Here is a 22,093-nt window from a genome sequence, read left to right as displayed (position 1 = left end):
AGCGTCCCTATTGAAGGCAGCTTCGAAAGGAAATCTGGGATTGTTTATCATGTCGAGAAAACTCGACATCCGCACTCAGAGTCACGAAATGAGATGTCGAGTTTTCTCGACAACCGCACCGAAAGAGTTAAAGACATCATGCAGGGACATGCATTCATCTTTATTGTTTTAAGCTTCTGAGATTTTTAAACAGGTAGTTTGTATTAATTTTATTTAGGAAATGGAGGTGGAATACATGCGAAGTGTAAAGCAGAGTATTCTGGATTATGTGCTGTTGGATCCTGCAGAACAAAGACGACTTGGACTACATATGCCACTACCAGTGAGCCATCACATATATTTTTGTGTTAATTTAAATTGTTATTGGTAAAGAGTACAGAGTGGTTTGCGGTGTATAACAAACCAGCCACATTAAACCCAACAAGTGCTCTTTTACACAGGAAGGGATTTTTCCTAAGACCCCCCCTCACTCCTCTGGAAATTCCATTAAAGCTTCATACATCTACTTGAACATTTTTGGTCTCTGACACCCCAACCCCCCAAAATTTCCAATCCTTTCTGGAACCACACATTGTGTGACAGATGGCAGTTGATTAGAAGAACTCACGAGACCAAAAATGAATTTAAACAGACCGGTATAAAATAAAATTATAAAAATATGAAATGAAATGGAATGAAACAAAATGAAATGAAAAACTAAAAGTGAAATGAAATAGAATAAAATAAAACGAAATGGAATGAAGTGCACTAGAATCTGTGTGCGAAATACATCACCATCAAATCTGATAGGGCAAAAACTGGCACTTAATGCTTGATTTTAAAGAAAAACAGTACTTTTACACAAATAATTAATCTTTTAGGTAATTTATCCCGCTGGAAGAGAGAGATTTCCATGGCATGCTTCAGTTATTACCTGCCGAGAGTACCTGGAGAAAAACCTTTTTGTAACTCATGTTGTCCAAAGAGAACTGCTATTCCTCTGGGAATCACAGTAAGTTCATATTCAATGAGGAAGTGACCTGATCTACATCTTTCTACTGTATTGCTAGGGTTTGAAAGACTGCTGTCATTTTTTTGTTCTTTTCATTGGGGTGTGATGGGGATTTACATTTGTAGTTTGAAGAAAAAGTGCCCTGTGGACACAAGTGGTCTGTTTTGTTATTTTGTTCTATTCTCTTTTAATATGTTTTGATCCTCAGTCAAACAACAGGCCCAAATAAAGTGTTCAGTAAGTAGAACTGGTGGAGCAATTTTTAAAACTGAAATAAAACATGTCTGACTGATTGTATTTTCTTATTGATTGTGTGTCAGCATGCCCTGAGACTTTGTAACTTGTCTTTTATTTGATTGCAGTTATTCAGACTTGAGACTGATTGATATTCCCAGTCTGAAGGGATCTCTTCCTTTAACAATAACTGAGCTCAGAAAGAATGCTCACAAAGCAACTCAGCATGGAGTAAGAACACTGCTGGAGACCTGGATCCCATCCTGTGTTAAGATCATTAGTGACAGAAGAGACGACATTGAGCAATGGATGCCTGGAGATGAGGTAATTTAGGTGCAGATGCAGACAGTTTCTACTGTTTTATGGAAATTGGTCAACATTTTCTTTGATTAACCCCAAAATACTTGAAAATGTCACTTAGGTCAAACTCAAAGCCGCAAAGTTCATCGCAGAAAAAACGAAGATGTCAAGATTGAAGCGAAGATCTGAAATTGACCAAAATTCACGCAATCAAATTGAACACTGATATTAAACTGTCAAAATTCGTAAACACTACAGAAAATATCTGTAATAATTTATTTCTGAATGTTGGCATTAGACCTCATTGTACGGAAAAAAATAAAAATGAACAAAGATAAAACAAAGATCGCCTTAAAAAAATGAAGATTTGCAAAAAAATTGTGAAGAAAACAAAGATTGTGGGTACCCATATAGAGGCTCACAATTTCTCGCTGGAGCATGTCACTGGACCCCCTAGAGGTTCATGTCTTTGGTGCTTGTGCCTTCTGTTATACAAAAATCAGCTACCATTTTTCCTGAATCATCACCTATAATAGCAATGATCCACAGCAAATTTTGCTTTCAGTATCAATACCCTGTCTAGCAGACAGATGATGATAATTTATGCAAATGTATGCTGTATGGAAATTTGCTGTGATGAGAACTGAAATCCTCTGACCTGTAATAATGTTACTCTGGATTTCTCCTTTGAACATGATAAATCAGAATACTTTGGTAGCTTGGCAGTACCTATTTATACATGTACACCTGCTAGAGTAAAATGCATGTCTTGCCCAATGGAGGGCACCACCCTGCTGGGGCTTCTGGATTTTGTATCCTTTAGATCACTGACACCAGACCACATTGCTGGCCTTAGAATAGGCTACCATATCACCCACAAAGCTACAACAACATACATTTTAATGTAATCAGTTGATTTTCATTGAATTTTTTAGGAATCCAGAGTGGATAAGATGGATCATTTCTTCAGTTCAGTTGCCTCCCTGATGTCGCTCAATCTTCGCAGTGCTGTGTATTCCTCCATTGATGATCTTGTACAGTTTATTGAGATGTACAAACTTGGAAATGATTTTACTGAACCATTTGAAAGACGTCTTCCTGTACTTCCACAGCCAATAACACTCACAGTGGTGAGACTGCTGTATTGTTTTTATGTCAGTAGTTTTTTTAAAAGTGTTGTATAGCAGTTATATTGTTATTTGGTTTCAATAATCACTTGCTAAATAGCCCATTATTTTTTGAAAGACTGCTTAATTTCATAAAATATATTTTCGAGATCTCTCTGCACGCATTGCGTGCCTGTGGTACTTAAAATTATCCAGCTTTCTGCACAGATTGCATGCCAATAATGCTAGTAATTAACAAGCTCTCTGCATGCATTGCTGGCCTATAAAACAAGAGTAATTACATATTGCTCTGCACGCATTGCTGTCCTACAATGCTTGATAATTATCTAGCTCTATGCACGCTGTGCAGGCCTTTAATGCTAGATACGTTTCTAGCTCTATGTACGCATTGCAGGCCTTTAATGCTAGATAATTATCAAGCTCTCTGCTGGCCTATATTGTTGGGTAACTATCAACCTATTGCTCCACCTACAATGTATCTATTGCTCTTTATATAATAACCTGAATTCTACGCGCATTTTGATTGGTTCTTACTTATGATCTATCAGAGTACAGACACATGGATGACGTCACGCGGTGGTGTGACTCGCGCGCGTGATCAGAGTTTATAGTCCAAATCAGAGTTGTCGGCAAAGTTTTTCAAACTTGCGGGGCCACAACAAAGCAAAAAAGTTCAGCTGATATTAATTACAAATGTCCAGTGAGAAACAATACGCCAAGCATCGTTCACCTTTCGAAGCATTTAACTGGGCGAAACAAGCTTGAAGAAGACAGTGAATTATTCGAGAAATTATCCGAAATCTGTATGAAAGTTTGACCGATGTTGTGCAATTAGACAACGCCACGGGAAACAAACGAATTACGGTTGAACGCTTCGGTTATGTTTACAGATTTGAACAACTTTCCAAATCAGAATAAAGGTTAGTTTTTTCATTGACTTTCAATTGACCATTTTTCTGTTTTTTCAATCGGATTAGCAGTGCTTCGTGTTAACGAAAACTTAATGGTGAAATCAAAACAACTTAATTAGCTCATCTTTACGGCGGCATTGCTCAAACTGAAGTGTGCCGAAGCCTTGTGTTATTATATAAAACAAATAGATTCCATTTTGCCGTGGGTCTGTTCAGTTATAGATCACAGAAGACGTCAAAATGTGGTATGAACATCAGTGACCCACTCGGCTAGCGCCTCGTGGGCCACTTCTCTGTTCATACCACATTTTGACGTCATCTGTGATCTATAACTGAACAGACGCACGGCAAAATGGAATCTATTTGTTAAATATTATCAGAAACCCATAAGGGTTGAAATGTGTAACTCCCTATGATTCGCATGGTACAAAGCGTTTGAACATTCGTTTCTATTAAGTACCATATTTGGAACATCAGGCGAAAAAATTAACCAATCAAAATTGCAACATTTGGATTAAATTCAGCGTGGGCTAGCTCGCGCTCGATGGCGTATGAACAAGCTTGGTTAAATAAAATTAAATTTGGTCAAATCCTCCTGTTTTATCGTCGTTAAGAAGTCTGTAGAACTTCAGTTGGATACACTTAACGAATTTCTTTAGTTCTTGTAAGAAAGTCACCGAAAAACCGAAAATGCTGTTGCGTGTCCCATTACGTGTGTAAAGCACTCGCGTACAAACTCTTTGTGTTTCCAAATATGGTACTTGGCAAAACTGAATATTCAAATGTTGTGAACGCGCATTACACGTTTCAACCCTTATGGGTTTCTGATATTATCCTTCTATAGTGAACTCTCTCTAAAATGGACACTATCAGGACCTGCTCCAACTGTCCCCCTTAGGGAGGTCCTTGTGTAATAGTAAGGGAGGACCGTAAGGGAGTTTTGTTACCGTAGAACGACTGAAAAACAACAGGGATGGGACCAACACCAGGTGTCCATCTTGTAGAGGTGTTCGTTAAGAGAGAGTTGAGTTGAGATTTCTCATGGGTTTATTTTTAGATTCCTGATGCAGAGCAGGTGACGGTTGCTTTTGAGCCAAATTTCTCAGATGTGACTGAGACAATACATGAAATCATTGAGCACATGGTGAAAAGTGTGCACAACTTCCAGTGTGTCGAGCACCGACTTTTCTATGAAGATGAAGGACTAAAGAAGCGTCATATCAGCAGTGTACAGCTGGATGAAGAGAGAGTACTGGCTGCCAAGGCAAGAGTGGCTGATGTGGTGGAGAAAAACAGTGTTGGGCCTCTCAAGTAAGTTACAGTGTTGTTTCAAAGTGGCCAGATTAGAACATCGCTACTGGAAATAGTTTGTGTTCTACCTTAAGTCATGGTATAAGTGATAGAAAGCAATAGAAACAAATGACAAGAAAGGACTTGTGGGGAGCTGGCTATATAAAGACTTTCTAGTATTTTTTTCTTTATTTTTACAAAATAAACTTGTTCTTATGTTCCAAACATGCTTGTTTTATAAAGGGGGACAGTGACCTTATGGTAAGCGTGTTGTATTCCAAATTGGGAAGACCAGAGAAGAGCAGAGTTGACTTCCATATAGCGAATGCCTGTATTTTGTCTTTCTGAGCAAGACATTCTACTCTCACACACAGGAGTATAGGGCTGGCTAACCTGTTAACAAGCTTTCTAGTAGGGTATAGGGCAGAAAACGTTAGCGAGACTAGTGCAGCATAGGAGGATGATATTGCAGGGGAGGCTTGGCTTGCTCAGTTTTCTGATCTTTTTATTTTGCCCTAGGGGCCAGTAAATAATTGTTTGGCAATGCATTGTCATACTTACAAAAACCAAGTGGCAGCACTGATAAGCCATCTTCAGGCGCCTTTCCTCAAAGGGTTTTGAATTGAGCTTGTTTTATAAAGTCATAGCAATACATATGAAGGTGACACTAACAGCACTTTATTTCTTTTCAAGATTCCGATCAGTTTATGAACCACTGCAGTATTTACTAACAAGAGAGTCTGATGTAAAGACAATGAGGTTCATAGCTACTGATCGTCATTTGTTGGAGTATGGAAGGGAGTTACAAAAGGTGTATGACCTTTCAAAAATGGCTGCCTCAATGGACCTGTTCATTCCTATGGAACTGTTTGTGTTGGATTGCACCAAAATCAAAGAGGTAAAAACTCAATGAGTGATTGCTATTTTTCTTACCAAAATCCACAGGTAATTATTTGAGCTTTATCTTAGTGTCGTTCATAGTTCAATATTGATGTCTTCATCGTCATTAGGGTCAACAATGTTGGCATCGTTGGTCCCTTTGATGTCCAAGTCAAGCAAGAGACTAAATAAATTGCTCGATTTTACTCTATTAATAGAGCGTTACCTTGGTCTTTGAGGCGATTCTTGGATGGGGCGTCCATTAGACATGGGGCGTTTATTAGAGGGGGGACGTAAAAACTTAACACGTTAAGGGGGGGCGTCTATTAGATACCATGCGTTTATATGAGAGTGGGCGTTTATTAGATCATTTACGGTACACAAAACTAGCTATGTCAAGGGTTTGTAAATGCTAGGCGAGAAAAACGTAGACGAACAATAAGCATTGTTGTCAACTTCGATTCCAGAGAAAAGGTGCACTAAAGAACATTTCAACTTATTTTGTCAGGGCACTGTTTATTTGCATGTTTATTTGAACAATTTATCAATTTATGATTTTCAGTTTCTTGTGTTACGTGCTGATGATCTAGTGAACATGATGACATCAAAGCTGACCAGGAAGAGTTTTGATTTCAACCGCTCCATTTGCCATCAGTATGATTACATTGTTAATCGCATAACATCATCATCAAAGACCACTGATGAGCTTGTCGACTTGGAAAAGTATATTGACAATTTGAGAAGCGGACCCTTGGTACATTTGAAGGTGAAATTAATGTGGTACCATAGTTGAAATGGGACATCATCCCGCGAATGGGAAATAGTCATCTTCTGAGTTTTTTTTAATTGGATTTGATTAGAAAGCAGAATAGCTCAAGATTCATGCAGAGTCATCTCTGTTCTGACAGTGAGTACCAGCTACTCAAACCAGACTAGATTATTTAAAGGGGCTTTGTCACGGATTTAAACAGATTTTTGAACGGCCCAAATTTATATTTGTGTCGCATGAAAGCTAAAAATAATAGTACATTTTTATTTTAAATTACTGCATTAGAGCACTGAAACTGCTAACGAGCGTATTTGGCTGCGGATGGCTCAGATGGAAATGGATTGCAACTTGAAAAATTAAGGCTTAACTTCCGTGCGTCTTCAAAAAAACAATATTTACAGTTGTAGCTTGATTTCTATCCGCAAATTGAGGTTATATCCTTCATGGGTTAAGGTGCGTACCTACTATTTCAGAACAGTTTAAACCAAAAATCTGCAAAATCCACGACGTAACTCCTTTAAAGTGCCTATGAAATAAAAACCAAGTTGAACTCATATGAAAGACTTTTCAAAATGAAGAAAGATAGTGTTTTCTTTTTCCTGATATCTTTTCTCGTTCCAGAGATATTAACGATTTTGTATTATGCAAATTAGATAACTGATGACGTCATAAGTTTGACAGTAATTGGTGTAAAAACACAAAATCAGTAGTATCCCTGTAAATACCAAAGCAAAGTAATTGAAACTTGGCTATGTATGTTTGGAATGACACCATTTACTTCTCCCTGTAAAGCCATAAATCGTGATATTTGATTCAAAGAAGAAAAAGACTGGAACCAAAAGTGTTGCCATAGCAACATAAACATATGTACCATATGTACCATGTGGTGTCATGAGCAATATAAACCCATTATACTCAATTTGAATGAAATGACTACTAGCTTGGTATATTAGTCATGTATTTAATAAACAGTGAACATCATGTTTTTAATGCTGTTGTGGTTTTCTTTACAATAGACAGAGCTAGAGGAAGCAGCAGATCTTGTTTTGTTTCTGATGGACCACACCTTCCTAGCTGACGATCATTTGGCTCTCAATGAAACGACATTTACCTGGCCTGAACGGATCATACCCATCATTAAAATGAGGTAACTTGCTGATGTCAGAAAACCAAAATCAAATTCGAACCATAACTATCTGTGGGAAAATATAAATGCTGATTCCTAAGCTGCCAACTTATATGGGTTCTACCGTACTGGCAAGGGGCTGCTTGTAGAAGGGTCAGTTGCAGAACAAATGAAATATGCTGGTATCTCCATTCATGACTTGTTATTTATAACTAAATCATTGCATTACTTTAATACAGCTCTCAAGAGAAATGAAATGAACAAATGAACGAAAGAACAAAAGAACGAACGAACGAAGTGAACGAATGAACGAACGGATGAAATGAACGAACGAACGAACGAACGAACGAACGAACGAATGAAATGAACGAATGAACGAACGAACGAACAAACAAATGAAATGAAATGAACGAACGAACGAACGAAGGAACGAAAGAATGAAGTGAACGAACGAACGAACGAAGGAACGAAAGAATGAAGTGAACGAACGAACGAACGAAAGAATGAAGTGAACGAACGAACGAATGAAATGGACGAACGAATGAACGAACAAACGAAAGAATGAAGTGAGCGAATGAACGAACGAACGAATGAAATGAGCGAACGAACGAACGAAGAATGAAATGGACGAACGAATGAAGTGAACGAAAAACGAAGTGAACAAATGAACGAACGAACGAATGAAATGAACGAATGAACGAACAAACAAATGAAATGAAATGAACGAACGAACGAACGAAGGAACGAAAGAATGAAGTGAACGAACGAACGAAGGAACGAAAGAATGAAGTGAACGAACGAACGAACGAAAGAATGAAGTGAACGAACGAACGAACGAAAGAATGAAGTGAACGAACGAACGAATGAAATGGACGAACGAATAAACGAACAAACGAAAAAATGAAGTGAACTAATGAACGAACGAACGGAGTGAACGAACGAATGAAATGAACGAACGATGGAATGAAGTGAACGAGCGGAAGAACGAACTAATGAAGTGAACGAACGAACGAATGAAATGAACGAACGAACGAACGAACGAACGAACGAAAGAATGAATCAAGTGAACGGACGGACGAAGGAACAAACTTATGAAGTGAACGAAAGAACGTAAACTGAATGTTGAGATTGTGTTAGTTATGTCTAAGAGATGGTGACTTCTGTGATACCCTTCCAAGTATGTTCAACAGAGGATATATTTTTCAAGTGACCTACATGTTAAATGTATTCTGTTTATTGTTTGTGCTTTCCTGCAGTGAACATCGCATAACTCGAGAACACGACACCGCCATGAACAAGCTGTTTGATTGGCTAGCGAGGTTTGAGATGCAGTTGAATGAAACTCTGCAAAGTGTTAAAGAATTCTACACCAAGGACAGAATGTCTGAGGCAAAGACTTATCTGGCACAGCTGGATGAACTCAGAGACAAAGTGCAAGGGTTTCTTGAAGAGGTAAGTCAAAGCTCTATAGGTGTCAAGATTGCATCCAAGAATTAACTGAGCCCACAGTTTAAAGTTGCTTAGAGAAAGTTGCTTAGTAACATGACGTTTTATGATGGCTTCAAGGTGACGTCATGCCATTCTAAATGCTTATAGGGGTTTTGGATTGGCCAATAAGAATTTGAACGTCCTTTGGTTGGAAGTACTGCTTCAATAAGAGTTGGTCAAAACTGACAGTTTTCCTCCACTTTTTTAAAAAACACCAATGTAGTCACACTGCAAAAACTAATCTTAGATAGAAATTTTAACTCGCTACATTTCTTGTGACATTTATGGGAGAGTTATTCGGCTTCACCCGAACAAGACTGCTGAGTCCTCGACAATTTTAAAGAAAATCACTTCTTTAAGTGGTACCTTATTTAAGCAGGATATTGATCAAGAATGTATAAAGTACGGTTATTTTCGTCCTGTCACAGAGAAAGAAGATCAACAAGGAGGAAGATCTTCTTGGTTGTGAGACACGCAGCGCATTTCCTCAGATCCAAGAGATAATAGATGCCAAAGAACCTTTTGACAAGCTGTGGCGAGCATTGGTGACTTTCCATGACAAACAAGAGGCCTGGCTGGCTGGACCCATATTAAAACTGAATGCAGAAGAGATCGAAGAACAGGTATTAAACCTTGAAGTCCCAAGGGTGGCCCACATCAAACTTCTCCTGACAATATCAATACTTAATCAAAAGAAAAGGCTATGAGAATAAACAATATGATCACCTAAGGGAAATTTCTTTGATCTTTTAGCAAATTATCCCAATTAAGACCAAACGAAAATGTGTGGAGATCAGACAGGAGAATTTGCATGTAAATATTACGGCTTAAAGGGTCAATAAAAGGTAAATTGTTTAAACTTAAGTGTGGATAGATTTCACAATCTCTGCTGTTACTGTTAAAATGATGATCGGAATTCCTTGTTACATAGTCAAACATGTTGCAATTGATTTTCAATGTTCATTTTAGTGCAAATCAAACACTTCAATGCAAGCATCGATTTCCTGACCTGACCATTTTTGGTGCGTTCTCGTGGTGAGAAGCAATAAGAGGACTTCGGATAATACTGTTAACCAGTTTTCTAAAGTGCAAACATCGTGAGATATTTTAAATCGTTTCACACACTATTTCTTCTCTCCTGGGTATAGTTGGATAATACTTAACAGTTATTGGATGAGGTTTTTGTGATATCCGGAATAATCAAGGTCGAGGTAAGTGTATAACACTTACCTCGACCTTGATTATTCCGGATATCACAAAAACCGAATTTAATAATTGTTTTATTATACATTGTTTTTCTGGAAATAAATAAGGACAAAACTATTACAAACGATCTACTAATTCCTACTTGTCGTCTTGCTTTTGAATGTTTTTCTCTCAAGGTATTCGTGGAATAGTTCCTTCTCAATCTTTGTCGGTTATTCTGTGTTTTCCGAGAATTTATTGTTCAGCAATTTTTCAATTTAGGTAAATGTTTTGCTCGGTTGAAGAACCGATTTGACGAACTATGAATTTCCTTCGCTGTCAGATGTGTCCCACATTGCTCTCAGAAATCATGCATTGCGCGCCCAACCTACAGATTAGTGAATAATCTGCTAGCAGATTATTCACTAATCTGTAGGTTGCGCTGATTCTCAGAATTAACTGTAGGCTCTTAGCCAATGAGAAGACAGATAGCGACTACAATGTATAATAAATCAAGATACAAAGTGCGCTTAATAAGCCGCCGGAATGAACATTGAGGCTTATACGCAGAACTATTATACATACTGAATGTGCTTGACTAGAACTGTTGCTTTATATCTTTCGTAGGTTTCAGAGCTTTGGAGAACAAGTTACAAGTTAACAAAAGAGTTTGCTCACCCTGAGTTCAGGGGTCCCCTGAGAGTAGCATCTACTGTTAAAGCAAGACTAGAGAACTTCAAGATTAACATGCCTCTGATTAATGCCTTGTGTACTCCTGGAATTAAGGCTAGGCACTGGGAAGCAATGAGCATGAAGGTATCATACAATAGTAACGGCTCATTATACATTTATTTTTCTATTTGTAGTTCAGGTCATTGGTTAGTTAAGGTATTGTCTTGAACGGGGTACATATTTTAACCCTTTTTGTCTTAAACGGGGTACCTTTACATGGACCACTGTCAAACAGGATAGGCTTATATGCCTGCAGAGGTGTAAAATTTTAACAAACTTAGCCACAAGACGAATTTTCACAAATTCTTCCGTATTGCTGACTTACGTTGATTTCGGCATTGATATTTAGCCTAATTCACGATTACAATAAAGCCAGTGAGGTACTTGTTCATGTCTTAGACGGGGTATCAAAAATTGGCATTCTGTCTTAAGATCTCTTAAACGGGGTAGGAAAATCAAACTGAAAGGTTTGTGTCTTAAACAGAGTCAGGGTTTAGGAGGCCGGGCCGCAACTCCCTACCCGAGATTATGTCTAGTACCCCACCCCCGGGGGTTATCAGTATCCTGTCTATAATGTCATGTCATGAGATCACTTGTACTTGCATTTATTCCTTACCAAACAGATCGGTTTCAACATTGCTCCAAAAGAAGACACCACACTGAACGAGATGTTGGTTCTTGGACTGGATAAGTTTGTAGAGGACTTAACTGAGATCAGCGGCAGAGCAGCAAAGGAGTTCTCGCTGGAGAAAGTGAGTAAATAATACCATGTCATGTATGCCACATCAAGTGTCACTTCTACAGAGATGGGAACGTGCACCATTAGAGGCAGGGTAAAATTGTACTTTTCTAAGATGCGTAAATTGCATATTTGATTTCTTTTATTGAAAGGAATGTCCAAACCTAGAAAGGATCGTTAAATCTAACAGCATTTTATTTAAGTAATTGCTTCAAGTAAAAGTACGATAAAACTACAAGGTTACAGAACTTAACTAGTTAAAAGTCATTCGCAATTGATGATTTTACGAGAAAATAGGTTGGTGGAGGTTTGGAGATTTGACTATAACAAAACATCTTAACTGTCTCTTTCTCAAACCAGGCTTTAAGTAAAATGAAAGAAGAATGGAAGGATGTCGATTTTGTGTTTGTTCAATACAAAGACACTGGAATCAGTATCCTGTCTGCTGTGGATGACCTGCAGGTGAGACTCACTGTTTGGTTTTCTGTATTACCTGTCAGAAAGGTCATGATAAGTTGCTTATTGACTGAGATGAAGGGTGATGCAGGGCTTTATCGATATCCTTTGTCTCTACTGTGGCTGGGCGCAGCGAAGCCTGGAAAGAGAGCATGCAAAGTGTCTTCCCCTGTCCGGTTCAAGCAAGTCATTTTTCCGTTTGCTGTGGTGCTTGACCAAACAGTTCTCTAAAGCTCTCTATGGTCAACTGAGAAGTCCAACGCAAAAAAGAAGAAGCTGAGGCTTTGCACTAATACAGTCATGTTTGTTTGGCAGGTCTTACTTGATGATCATATTGTGAAAACACTGACAATGAAAGGATCTCCTTTCGTTGTTCCTTTCGAAGCGGAAATGAAAGAATGGGAATCTAAACTGGTAAGTCCTGCGTTTCTTTCATTTCAATTATTTCTGTTTATCTGACCTTGTGCATACAAAAAACAAACCCCCAAACACTTCGTGGTATATTAATCAACTATGCTGTAAACATTCTGTTCTCAGAATTTGATGCAAGACATTGTGGAGTCCTGGCTAAAGGTCTGTGTTTTATAATTAATGCCTTCACTCTAGTTCACTGTAGTTCACTGTAGTGCTAATTTTAGTGCTACAGACACTATGCATAATGTTAGTATGTATCAAAAAGGCAGCTTGGTATATCGAGCAAGTTATTCTCACACAAGGAATCAAGATGCGCCCATGGCACAGACGCAGTTGTATAAGAACAACTGCCCAGTGCGACTTTATATACATACTTGAACCTACTTTTGACTTAAACTTAAAGCTCGATAATAAAACTTGCAGGTTCAAGCTTCATGGTTGTATTTAGAACCCATCTTTTCATCAGAGGACATTCAAGCTCAAATGCCAGAGGAAGGAGAGAAATTCCGCACTGTTGACCAATACTGGTTTGTTTAAATTGTATTTTATATTAACGTGTCTTAAGCTGATGACCAGAGAAGCTACTAGTTCTCTTCTGTCTTGTTTTGTATTACATCTTGTTGTTTTATAGACCAGTTGGTGAAGTTGGTGAGTGTTTTTAATTAGTAAAATGTATCTTTTTTGAAACGATTTTTCTTCCAGCCAGGTAAGACCGCAAAAAAAAAAAAAATAATAAAAAAAAAAATAAAAAATATAAAAAAAAATTCAGTCAAATTTTGTCATCGTTTAGTTGGGTTTACAACTTCTGGGCCAGTTGAAAACCAAATAAGTCTAAAGGCGAAAGTTCAAATTACGGAAATAGACCCATGAAAATTGATTTGTTTACCACAGAAGTCTGAAAGATAAATCAAAACTTGTACTGGATAACCTTGTAATACTTAAACATATAAAAGATAGAACACCATGACGAGTTGTGTTGTTTTTTGAATACCACAGGAGAAAGATTATGACTGAATCAGTCAAGAATCCACGCGCATTGGTGGTGACGTCACAGGCTCAGATGTTAGATAAACTGCAAGTCTCAGAGGTAACGCATGTTTGACACTTCTCTTACTAACGCTCCGTTCTCTACCACCATTTATCCAATAACAAAAACTATTTGTTACACTTTTTATTCCATGCATAGATAATGAAGTTGAGGAAAAGGTGTAGATTTGTCTGCAATTTATTTTCTTTAATTTCTTAGCTTTTGTTGTTGTTTTTTCTCTTGCATTTATCCAGAGCCTTCTTGAGGACATACAGAAAGGACTGAACGAGTATTTGGAGAAGAAACGCTTGTTTTTCCCAAGGTAAGTAATAATAATAAATAATAATAATAATAATAATAATAATAATAATAATAATGTTCTTTACCCAGGGAGCTCACATCACCAAAGGTGTTATTCAGTGAGGCCTGGTCGCTTCAAGCATTTACAGGTTCCTACTGTTATTTAGTAACAGTTAATAGTAATTTACTTGAATTATTTGTTGACACGAGGAGGTGATGGTACAATTACTTTCTCCCCACCCCTACACCTACTGTCAGAAAATTGCTACGTGCGGTGGTAGTTTCCAAAAAAAGCTTCCTTTTGATTTGTGCATGTTGTGATCGAAATGACCGTTTTACACCCGCTTAGTGTTACGTGCGTAGCGGATTTCTATAGACATCCATTTTTCGACGTGCTGCTAAACAAACCAAGAAACAAACAAGATGGATCGAATTTCGCCAATCACAAGCCACTAGCATGACCTTCTGAACTTGTGGGCTCATTGGCATGAAACCAGCACCGGTATGCATCGGTTTTGATTGGCTCATTTCAAACAGCACGTCAAAAGACGATGCCGAAAGATGGATGTAGAAAGATAGCTACGCACGTAACACTGATAGCAGGTGTAAAGTACGACAATGTCTTTAATCAATTATAAGATCAATTGATCAATTATAAGAATTATATTAAGAAAAGGGTCCTGCTTCTCGAATACCCACCAATCCTTCTCCCGTCCAGTGAAACTCATTGCACCGCCTTCTAATTGCCCGCTTTTCATTGTCCAGATTTTTCTTCCTATCAAATGATGAACTGCTGGAAATTTTATCCGAGACGAAAGATCCTCTTCGTGTTCAGCCACATCTAAAGAAGTGTTTCGAAGGCATTGCAAAGTTGGAATTTGACGAAAGGAAAGAGATTAATGCTATGATATCTGCTGAAGGAGAGACAGTGAAGTTCGCCAAAAAGGTTGTGCCTGCGCATGCCCGTGGGCTGGTAGAAAAATGGTTACTGCAGGTAAAGATAACCTAATAAAAACCTACTTGAGGAAATGTTGCTTTTAAAATTTGAGTTTCAAGTTTTCTGCTACTTGATGTCTCAGTGTCTTGCATTTGTTAAGTAGTTATAAAGTAGCATTTTCTCACTTAGATTATAGCCGTTGTACGATTTAGTTGTAGACCGTAGAGCTCCTCGATTTAAGACACATAAGTTTAACAGAGTACATCCAGAATGTTGTTTTTACAATAAACCCTTTCAAAAACGCAAACGCGAAGTTACATAGTACAAAAGAAGATCAACGCTTATTAACTGGATTTTATGGCATTAGTGTTGTTAGAAAGACGTTGAATTGATTGAACGTCGAGGCTCTACTGTCTCGGTTTTAATTATTGTTTCTTTTTTCCCATGACACATGTAGGAATAGTAGTAAAAGGATGTTAGTCATTTTTAAACCTCCAGCCCCACGAGCTCAGTAGTACGATTGGTGTGCGGACTTGGTTGATTTTGTAGATGTAATCGAGAAGTTCATAATATTTTCAAGAGTTTTTTGTAAACTTATTCTAAGTTAATTGTTGTATCAATGTAGATTGAACAGGTGATGAAACTGAGCCTGCAGGAGGTGACGTCTGAAGCAGTTACCGCCTATCCACAGAGCCCCAGGACAGAATGGGTGCTGTCTTGGCCAGGACAAGTGGTGCTGGCTTCTAGCATTATATACTGGACTAAAGAGGTCACTCAGGTAAAACTAGTAAAGTTACTTGTACTTTGGAACGTCCCATAAGCGGACACCTTTGGAACCAAAAAAGGTATCTGCTTAGGAGAGGTGTCCGCTTATGGGAGGATAAAAAATCCTAGTTTATTAAATATAATAATGGAAAAGCGATGTACAGCGCTTTTTCCACAGGTTTGCAATCATGTGAGATTCCTCTTTTAATGAGTTATTTTATTTGCCAACAGAAATCTATTTTTTGCCCTGGCCATAATACTAAAAAACTATGACTACTATCTATAACTATTATAGGCCATGCCACAGAAGGATGGTTTAGAAGATTACTACAAACAGAGCACGCATCAGATAGAAGACATTGTTGAACTGGTTCGAGGAAAGCTGTCCACCATGTCGCGGATCACTTTAGGAGCTCTGATTGTTATCGATGTGCATGGTAAGATGGGATTTCTATTATCGGTAAAGAGCCATGTGAGTTTCACTCAATCATTAATGAAGCGATAACACTGTAGATGTGAAAGAAAGACGTGCGTCTGTGATTTTTCAACCTTCAATCCTATAGCAAGTTGTTTTTTATATTGAGTAAAATCGTTGCGTCTTGTGTCAGCGCATGCATGCGATGCACAAGTTACCCCTTGATTGTCCATGTGTTGAAGTCACAAGCTTCCACCTCACAGGATCGCTAACATTTCACAGTAAACAAGAACTGCAAGCAGTTTATAATCGTGCGGGTAATTTTTGACCACCTGACCTTTGCGTTAGTCACGGAGTGAACGTGACATGAATTTCCTTTACCACGTCATAGCCACATGCCTAGCCGGAAAAATGCCTGCTTACGCATGCAAATATTTATTTTATTCCGAATGTTCAATAAAATAAACCCAAACCAGTTCATTTAAAAGAAAGCCAAATCACGCCAAAATAAAGAGTAGACTAAGGCCATCCCATTGTGTTTCTCCGCTTAGCGTCTTCCGACAAGCTTTTGGTAATTCCCCTGGCGCGATGACGTGTATCCCGTGCTTTGGCACATTCTTGCTGAGCTTGCAACTTACGTTTCGATAACGTTTCGATTCTCAAAATACCGTAAACTCAAAACAAAAATTGGGCTATCCAGAAAATAAGTCGTCGTTTTGCAATATTTAACACATTCCGGGTAAATTGTACGACTTGCACTCGCTCCGAGCCAAACGCTTGAGTAACACAACAATAAATATTTCACACAAACAGAGCGCAGAGTATTCAAACAGAAAATAGGTGAATGATTATTTATAGCTACAAGCGAGAGATCGCGTGACAGGGGTCTGACGTAGTGGTAGTTTCAAATAGCTTGGACATGTCCAAGCGGTCTTGGTTTTCGCTATGTGATTATATTCAGCCTTCTCTTCTTGTAAAATATGGTATGAAACAAAATTATACATTTCAGAGAGCAGAGTGTTCGTGTTAAACGCGAGTGATCGGCTGATCGCTATTAAATATTAAATCTTGCGTGACCGTGACAGAAGAGCCGGCTGGGCCGCGTGGGTCTGGATCGATTTACCGACAAAAAAAAAAAAAAAAAAATTCCGTGCAGATTATGAATCGGGCCCAGGCCCCGCCCGATTAAAAAGCGTTTTTCGTCAAACGATTATCCGCAAGATATTTTGTTTTGTTAATCGTTCCTTTCAACGCATAAATCAAAAAGTTTATTTACTGTTTGGTCATCTTTTGGACAACTTTGTCAATCAAAATATTGTATTATGGTGTCATTAACCATCTACCAATAACCTTGCTAATTATCTTTTTCATTCCCTTTCCACAGCGCGTGACGTGGTAGCTAAGCTAAAGGAAGATGGCGTGACAAACCCAAACGATTTCCAGTGGATCAGTCAGTTACGTTACTACTGGGAAACGAAAGCTGTGATTGTCAGAATGATCACTACAGCAGTCAAGTACGGGTACGAATACCTTGGTAACAGCGGCAGACTGGTAATCACTCCCTTAACGGACAGATGCTATAGGTACGAAGTAGTGCCGAGGTTACCTCGGATGTAGGCAGTCGGGGGGCATTAGTACCAGTAATTTAGGTCGGAGTCCCAATAGGGATTTTGCTTAGCAACATGACATCTAAATACGATGAGAAGTTAACGTCATAACTTTCGGAGTGCTCGTCCTATTTTCTGATTCGTCGGTTTCAATCGGAAATTGTTCGGGTGGTTCAACGAAGATTTGCGAATGACGGCACTTGTAATGCTGTCTGCAGATTAGGATAGCGTATAAACAGCGGTGAAGTTTAACAATAAAAAAGATAATTTGGAAGTATATAGTTGTGTTTTGTATTTGTAAGTGCATGGTTTTCTTTAAAACCTCCAGGCTGCAAACTTGGAGCCTATACGTATAGTGATTGCCCTTAAATATCTTTACTTTTCTTAAGCATTGTTTCAACTATAAAAGGTTGTTAAAAGTAGTTTCGTTTTCGGTGAATCATCCTTCATCTCACTGATTGTGACCTGTTCATGTTCACAGGACTCTGATGGGTGCTCTGCTGTTGAACCTGGGAGGTGCCCCTGAGGGACCTGCTGGAACAGGCAAAACAGAGACTTGTAAAGATCTGGCAAAAGCTGTCGCTAAACAGGTATTGTGTCAGTTAAACAACTTGGTCCTCACCTTTCCAGTATTTACTTAGTCATAGCCTGATCCAGGCTCTCGGTTTGCGGGGAAAAGCGAAAAACGCGGGCGAGCGAGGAAAAAAAACGAGGGGGACGAGGGCGCGAAGGCGTACATATTAAACAGTCTTCAGACAAAATACATCATGATTATAAACATTCTCAACACACATGCAGTCACGCAATCATTTCCCTGCAGCAGAGAAATGTTGCGTGACAATAAAAAGAACGTCTGTACGGGAGGCATCACTGGTGGGATTTATCATTTTGAGATTTATTATTTATGTAATGCTTTTTTTTCTGGGGTAATCTAACAGTTGTTTAAATATTTTCTCCCTGCAGTGTGTAGTTTTCAATTGCTCAGATGGGTTGGACTACAAAGCTATGGGGAAGTTCTTTAAGGGCCTCGCACAGTCAGGAGCGTGGGCCTGTTTTGACGAGTTTAACAGGATTGAACTGGAGGTTAGTTACTCTATTATATGTTTAAACTGCATTGAATCTTTGCTCATGTTTTCTACGTAAAAGGATTAAGTAAGAATGAAAGACTCAGAACTGATGCCGTAATCACTTCTCTGTTCGTTTTGATAAACGTCCATTTGAAATTTGAGAGTTTTACTGGCCGAATATAGGCATTACAGAATCACAGTGAGATAAAGTTTTCTCTTGTTTGTGTATGCACCAAGCGAAATGAAATAGAACTAAGTGTTGAATAGAAATGTAGCATCTATCAAAAGTGTGAACTACACTCTTAGTGAAAGACTTTGCCCATACGTTCAACAGGTGTTGTCCGTTGTAGCTCAACAAATCTTGACAATCCAGCGGGCCGTCATGGAACAAGTCGATAAGTTTGTATTTGAAGGAACAGAGATCTCGCTGGATCCATCTTGTACCATCTTTATCACTATGAACCCGGGTTACGCTGGTCGTGCAGAACTTCCTGATAATCTCAAGGTAAGGAGAAGATCAAAGAAAATAAAAAATAAACTTCATAAACCATAAAATAGTATTGTTCAACACATCAAGAACAGTTTAAAGCTTCCGTTTACAACGCTTAAGATTTGTCGACCACGTCAGATCTGCCCCCAACGTACATAGAGACTTGCTGTGGCACGTGAGATGGAACATGAAAATTGGCAAACAGTATTTCGCAATAAACTAGTGGAGCAAAGAGCGAGAAAGGAAAGGGATCAAAGAAAATGAAGTTAAACAACTGCATTGAAGCGTATAATTATTGTGTTTTTGTATCTTCGTCCAAGACTACATTTTACTATTATTAGAAGCTAAAAAGTCTGATATAAGTTATAATTTTCTTTGCAGGTTCTTTTCCGTACAGTTGCAATGATGGTTCCTGACTATGCGTTGATCAGCGAGATCAGTTTATATTCCATGGGATTTGTTAATGCTCGCAGTCTGTCCGCTAAGATCGTGGCTGTCTACAGGCTCTGTTCTGAACAGGTATGAAAAACATTATTGTCCGATATCTTTATTTATCGTTGGTATAGCATTATAGGTTTTTTCTGTATCAGATTATGCTATTTAGCTGAAGTGGTTTGTGTTTCTGTTTTGCTTCTAACAGCTGTCCTCTCAGCACCATTATGATTACGGTATGCGAGCAGTCAAGTCTGTTCTCACGGCTGCAGGGAATTTAAAACTGAAATATCCTGAACAAGACGAGGACATTCTACTACTAAGGTCCATCATGGATGTCAACTTGCCCAAGGTTTGTAATAATGTTAGGAGATAACTTGCGTTTAATATTGCTTTCCAATTCAAAAGCAATAGAATTGTGATATTTTGTCAGATTGGGGTATTAAAATCAAAGAAATTAAAGAGCTGATCACTGTGGTGGTGAAAAGTGCAGAAAACCAATCAGATTTCGAAGCGAAAATTTTAAAACGTGTAACCTGGTGCCAGGCGCGGGAAAATATGCGCACGCCAGTCGTTGATTGGTTTTTGTTTTGCATTTGATTGGGTTAGGAGACAGCTTCCTTGGTGTAATGGTTAAAAGATTAAAACAGACTGATGATATTTGTCATTTTTCTTCCAGTTTTTGTCACAAGACCTGCCTTTATTTGAAGGCATCGTGTCAGACTTGTTCCCAGGCATCACTCTGCCATCTCCTGACCATGGCGTCCTGGAGGAGGCGCTCAGACGGAACATCAAGAAGATGGGACTGCAGGCTGTACCTTGGTTTGTGGACAAAGTGATACAGGTGCGTTTGAAATTCAGTGGTATCTTCGAAGAGCCTATGTAACACTGCACTATTTTAAGTGCTTCTGCTACGTTGTAGCATGTGTTAAAATCGTGTAGAATTGTTGGATCTAGTAGAATAAAACAAAAGAGGTGTTTTTAAGCGCTATGAGGGAAAGTATGATGGTCAAAACTGGACGAGACTGACGAAGAGGTGTACATTGTAGTTCAATTTGTTCTAAAACGTGATACTCGGATCTTTTTGTCTTAATGTAGCCAAGACTGCCCGTTTAAAACTTGTAGTTGAAACACAATAGCAGGGAATGCCTAAAAAGGGGTATTTCACCACCTGTGAAATGTGGGCAATATCACTAAGCATTCGTGATACGACATTCTTCAGGGTAGCGTACTGCGAAGACATTCATCTGGCTCGTCACGAAATGAAAGAAAGGGAGGAAAGCTTGCATGAGGAGCCGAAAGAATGTCTGCGTAGGAGACTAACTCTCTAGTTAGTCTAGCAGAGTTATGTTTAAAAAAGTTGGAGAGAAATTCAGTGCATGCTTGATTCTTCTTCCGAAAAGAGAATGGAGATACTGAAGAAAGCGTTTACATTTACTGTATATCAGCCTTGTTTTTTCTCAAAAAGGTCCGGCAACTCGTCATTAACATCGTGTTATTGTCTCCAATCCTTGCTACTTTAAATAAGAGATAAAGCGTGCGCTATTTTCATCAGGTGTACGAGATGATGTTGGTCCGTCACGGCTTTATGATTGTGGGTGATCCCATTGGCGGTAAGACGTCAGCGTGGAAGGTTCTTGCTGCAGCTTTGTCTGAGCTTGGCAGGGACGAGGATTCAGATGAAGTACCGGTAGGACAGTCGTTACTTTAATTGTTCTTTTGTTTGTTTAAAGGTTTCTAAGCAACGTCTGTTAATTCGGCCAGCTTCAGTTGGTTTGGATTTCAGTGTATTTCCTTGACTTGTGTAGGGTTGATTGAATGTAGATGTCAGTTTCTTGTAGTTCGAGCCTTGCGTTCATTGTTGTCACGTTATGTCCATGGAGAGATACGTTTCTTTCATTGTGTACCTTGCTCTACCGAGGTGGATAAAGTGTCGCCAATCTTCAAATGTTTGAGGAAAAGTAGGACTGTTTTGCATGCAGTTGAAAACAATTCCAATTAGTCAAGATCTTAAATAGATATTTTCAGCCAATCATATAGACAGAACCAACGTCTAGCAAAGCTAACGGGGATAAAAGAGGATAAATGAAGCAAGAGACGAGGAAAGAGACATGTAAAGGAAAATATGGAGATGTGAAAAGTACACGTGTACTTTTCTGTTGTTTTTGTTTCTTTTTCTTCCTAAGCTGGTTTCTTCCCAAGCCCTTTGCGCCGTTTATTGTGAGATGACTGAGAAGTTCTAGACATTTTAAGCTAACCCAACACTTTGGGAATTTTCAGGTCCAATATAGGATTATCAACCCCAAGGCTGTCACAATGGGTCAGTTATATGGAAGATTCGATCCTGTATCACACGAGTGGTCAGACGGTAAATATTTCCTCTGATGAATTTTTTTTCATTTTTGTTGGAAG

General features: G+C 38.7%; 1 protein-coding gene across 1 annotated transcript in view; it reads left to right on the top strand.

The window, feature by feature from the left end:
* LOC144653016 (dynein axonemal heavy chain 3-like) overlaps positions 1-22,093 on the top strand; it is a 75,872-nt gene that overhangs the window by 13,938 nt on the left and 39,841 nt on the right. Inside the window, exons 6-35 of the mRNA XM_078512911.1 lie at positions 218-322; positions 861-991; positions 1,354-1,549; positions 2,461-2,655; positions 4,621-4,874; positions 5,547-5,751; positions 6,295-6,498; positions 7,518-7,648; positions 8,884-9,079; positions 9,544-9,738; positions 10,928-11,116; positions 11,656-11,784; positions 12,132-12,233; positions 12,543-12,641; positions 12,765-12,800; positions 13,065-13,168; positions 13,638-13,728; positions 13,923-13,990; positions 14,734-14,962; positions 15,531-15,683; positions 15,966-16,107; positions 17,470-17,668; positions 18,174-18,282; positions 18,656-18,775; positions 19,094-19,264; positions 19,631-19,768; positions 19,890-20,033; positions 20,361-20,525; positions 21,237-21,371; positions 21,962-22,049. Coding sequence (XP_078369037.1) covers positions 218-322; positions 861-991; positions 1,354-1,549; positions 2,461-2,655; positions 4,621-4,874; positions 5,547-5,751; positions 6,295-6,498; positions 7,518-7,648; positions 8,884-9,079; positions 9,544-9,738; positions 10,928-11,116; positions 11,656-11,784; positions 12,132-12,233; positions 12,543-12,641; positions 12,765-12,800; positions 13,065-13,168; positions 13,638-13,728; positions 13,923-13,990; positions 14,734-14,962; positions 15,531-15,683; positions 15,966-16,107; positions 17,470-17,668; positions 18,174-18,282; positions 18,656-18,775; positions 19,094-19,264; positions 19,631-19,768; positions 19,890-20,033; positions 20,361-20,525; positions 21,237-21,371; positions 21,962-22,049 — 4,423 coding nt within the window. The remainder of the gene's footprint in view (positions 1-217; positions 323-860; positions 992-1,353; positions 1,550-2,460; positions 2,656-4,620; positions 4,875-5,546; positions 5,752-6,294; positions 6,499-7,517; positions 7,649-8,883; positions 9,080-9,543; positions 9,739-10,927; positions 11,117-11,655; positions 11,785-12,131; positions 12,234-12,542; positions 12,642-12,764; positions 12,801-13,064; positions 13,169-13,637; positions 13,729-13,922; positions 13,991-14,733; positions 14,963-15,530; positions 15,684-15,965; positions 16,108-17,469; positions 17,669-18,173; positions 18,283-18,655; positions 18,776-19,093; positions 19,265-19,630; positions 19,769-19,889; positions 20,034-20,360; positions 20,526-21,236; positions 21,372-21,961; positions 22,050-22,093) is intronic.

This window comes from Oculina patagonica, chromosome 5 (assembly GCF_052425735.1).
Source record: "Oculina patagonica isolate OP01 chromosome 5, crgOcupat, whole genome shotgun sequence".
NCBI lineage: Eukaryota > Metazoa > Cnidaria > Anthozoa > Scleractinia > Oculinidae > Oculina > Oculina patagonica.
Note: the sequence above shows the minus strand (reverse complement) of the source record. Positions and strands in the feature narration are given on the sequence as shown.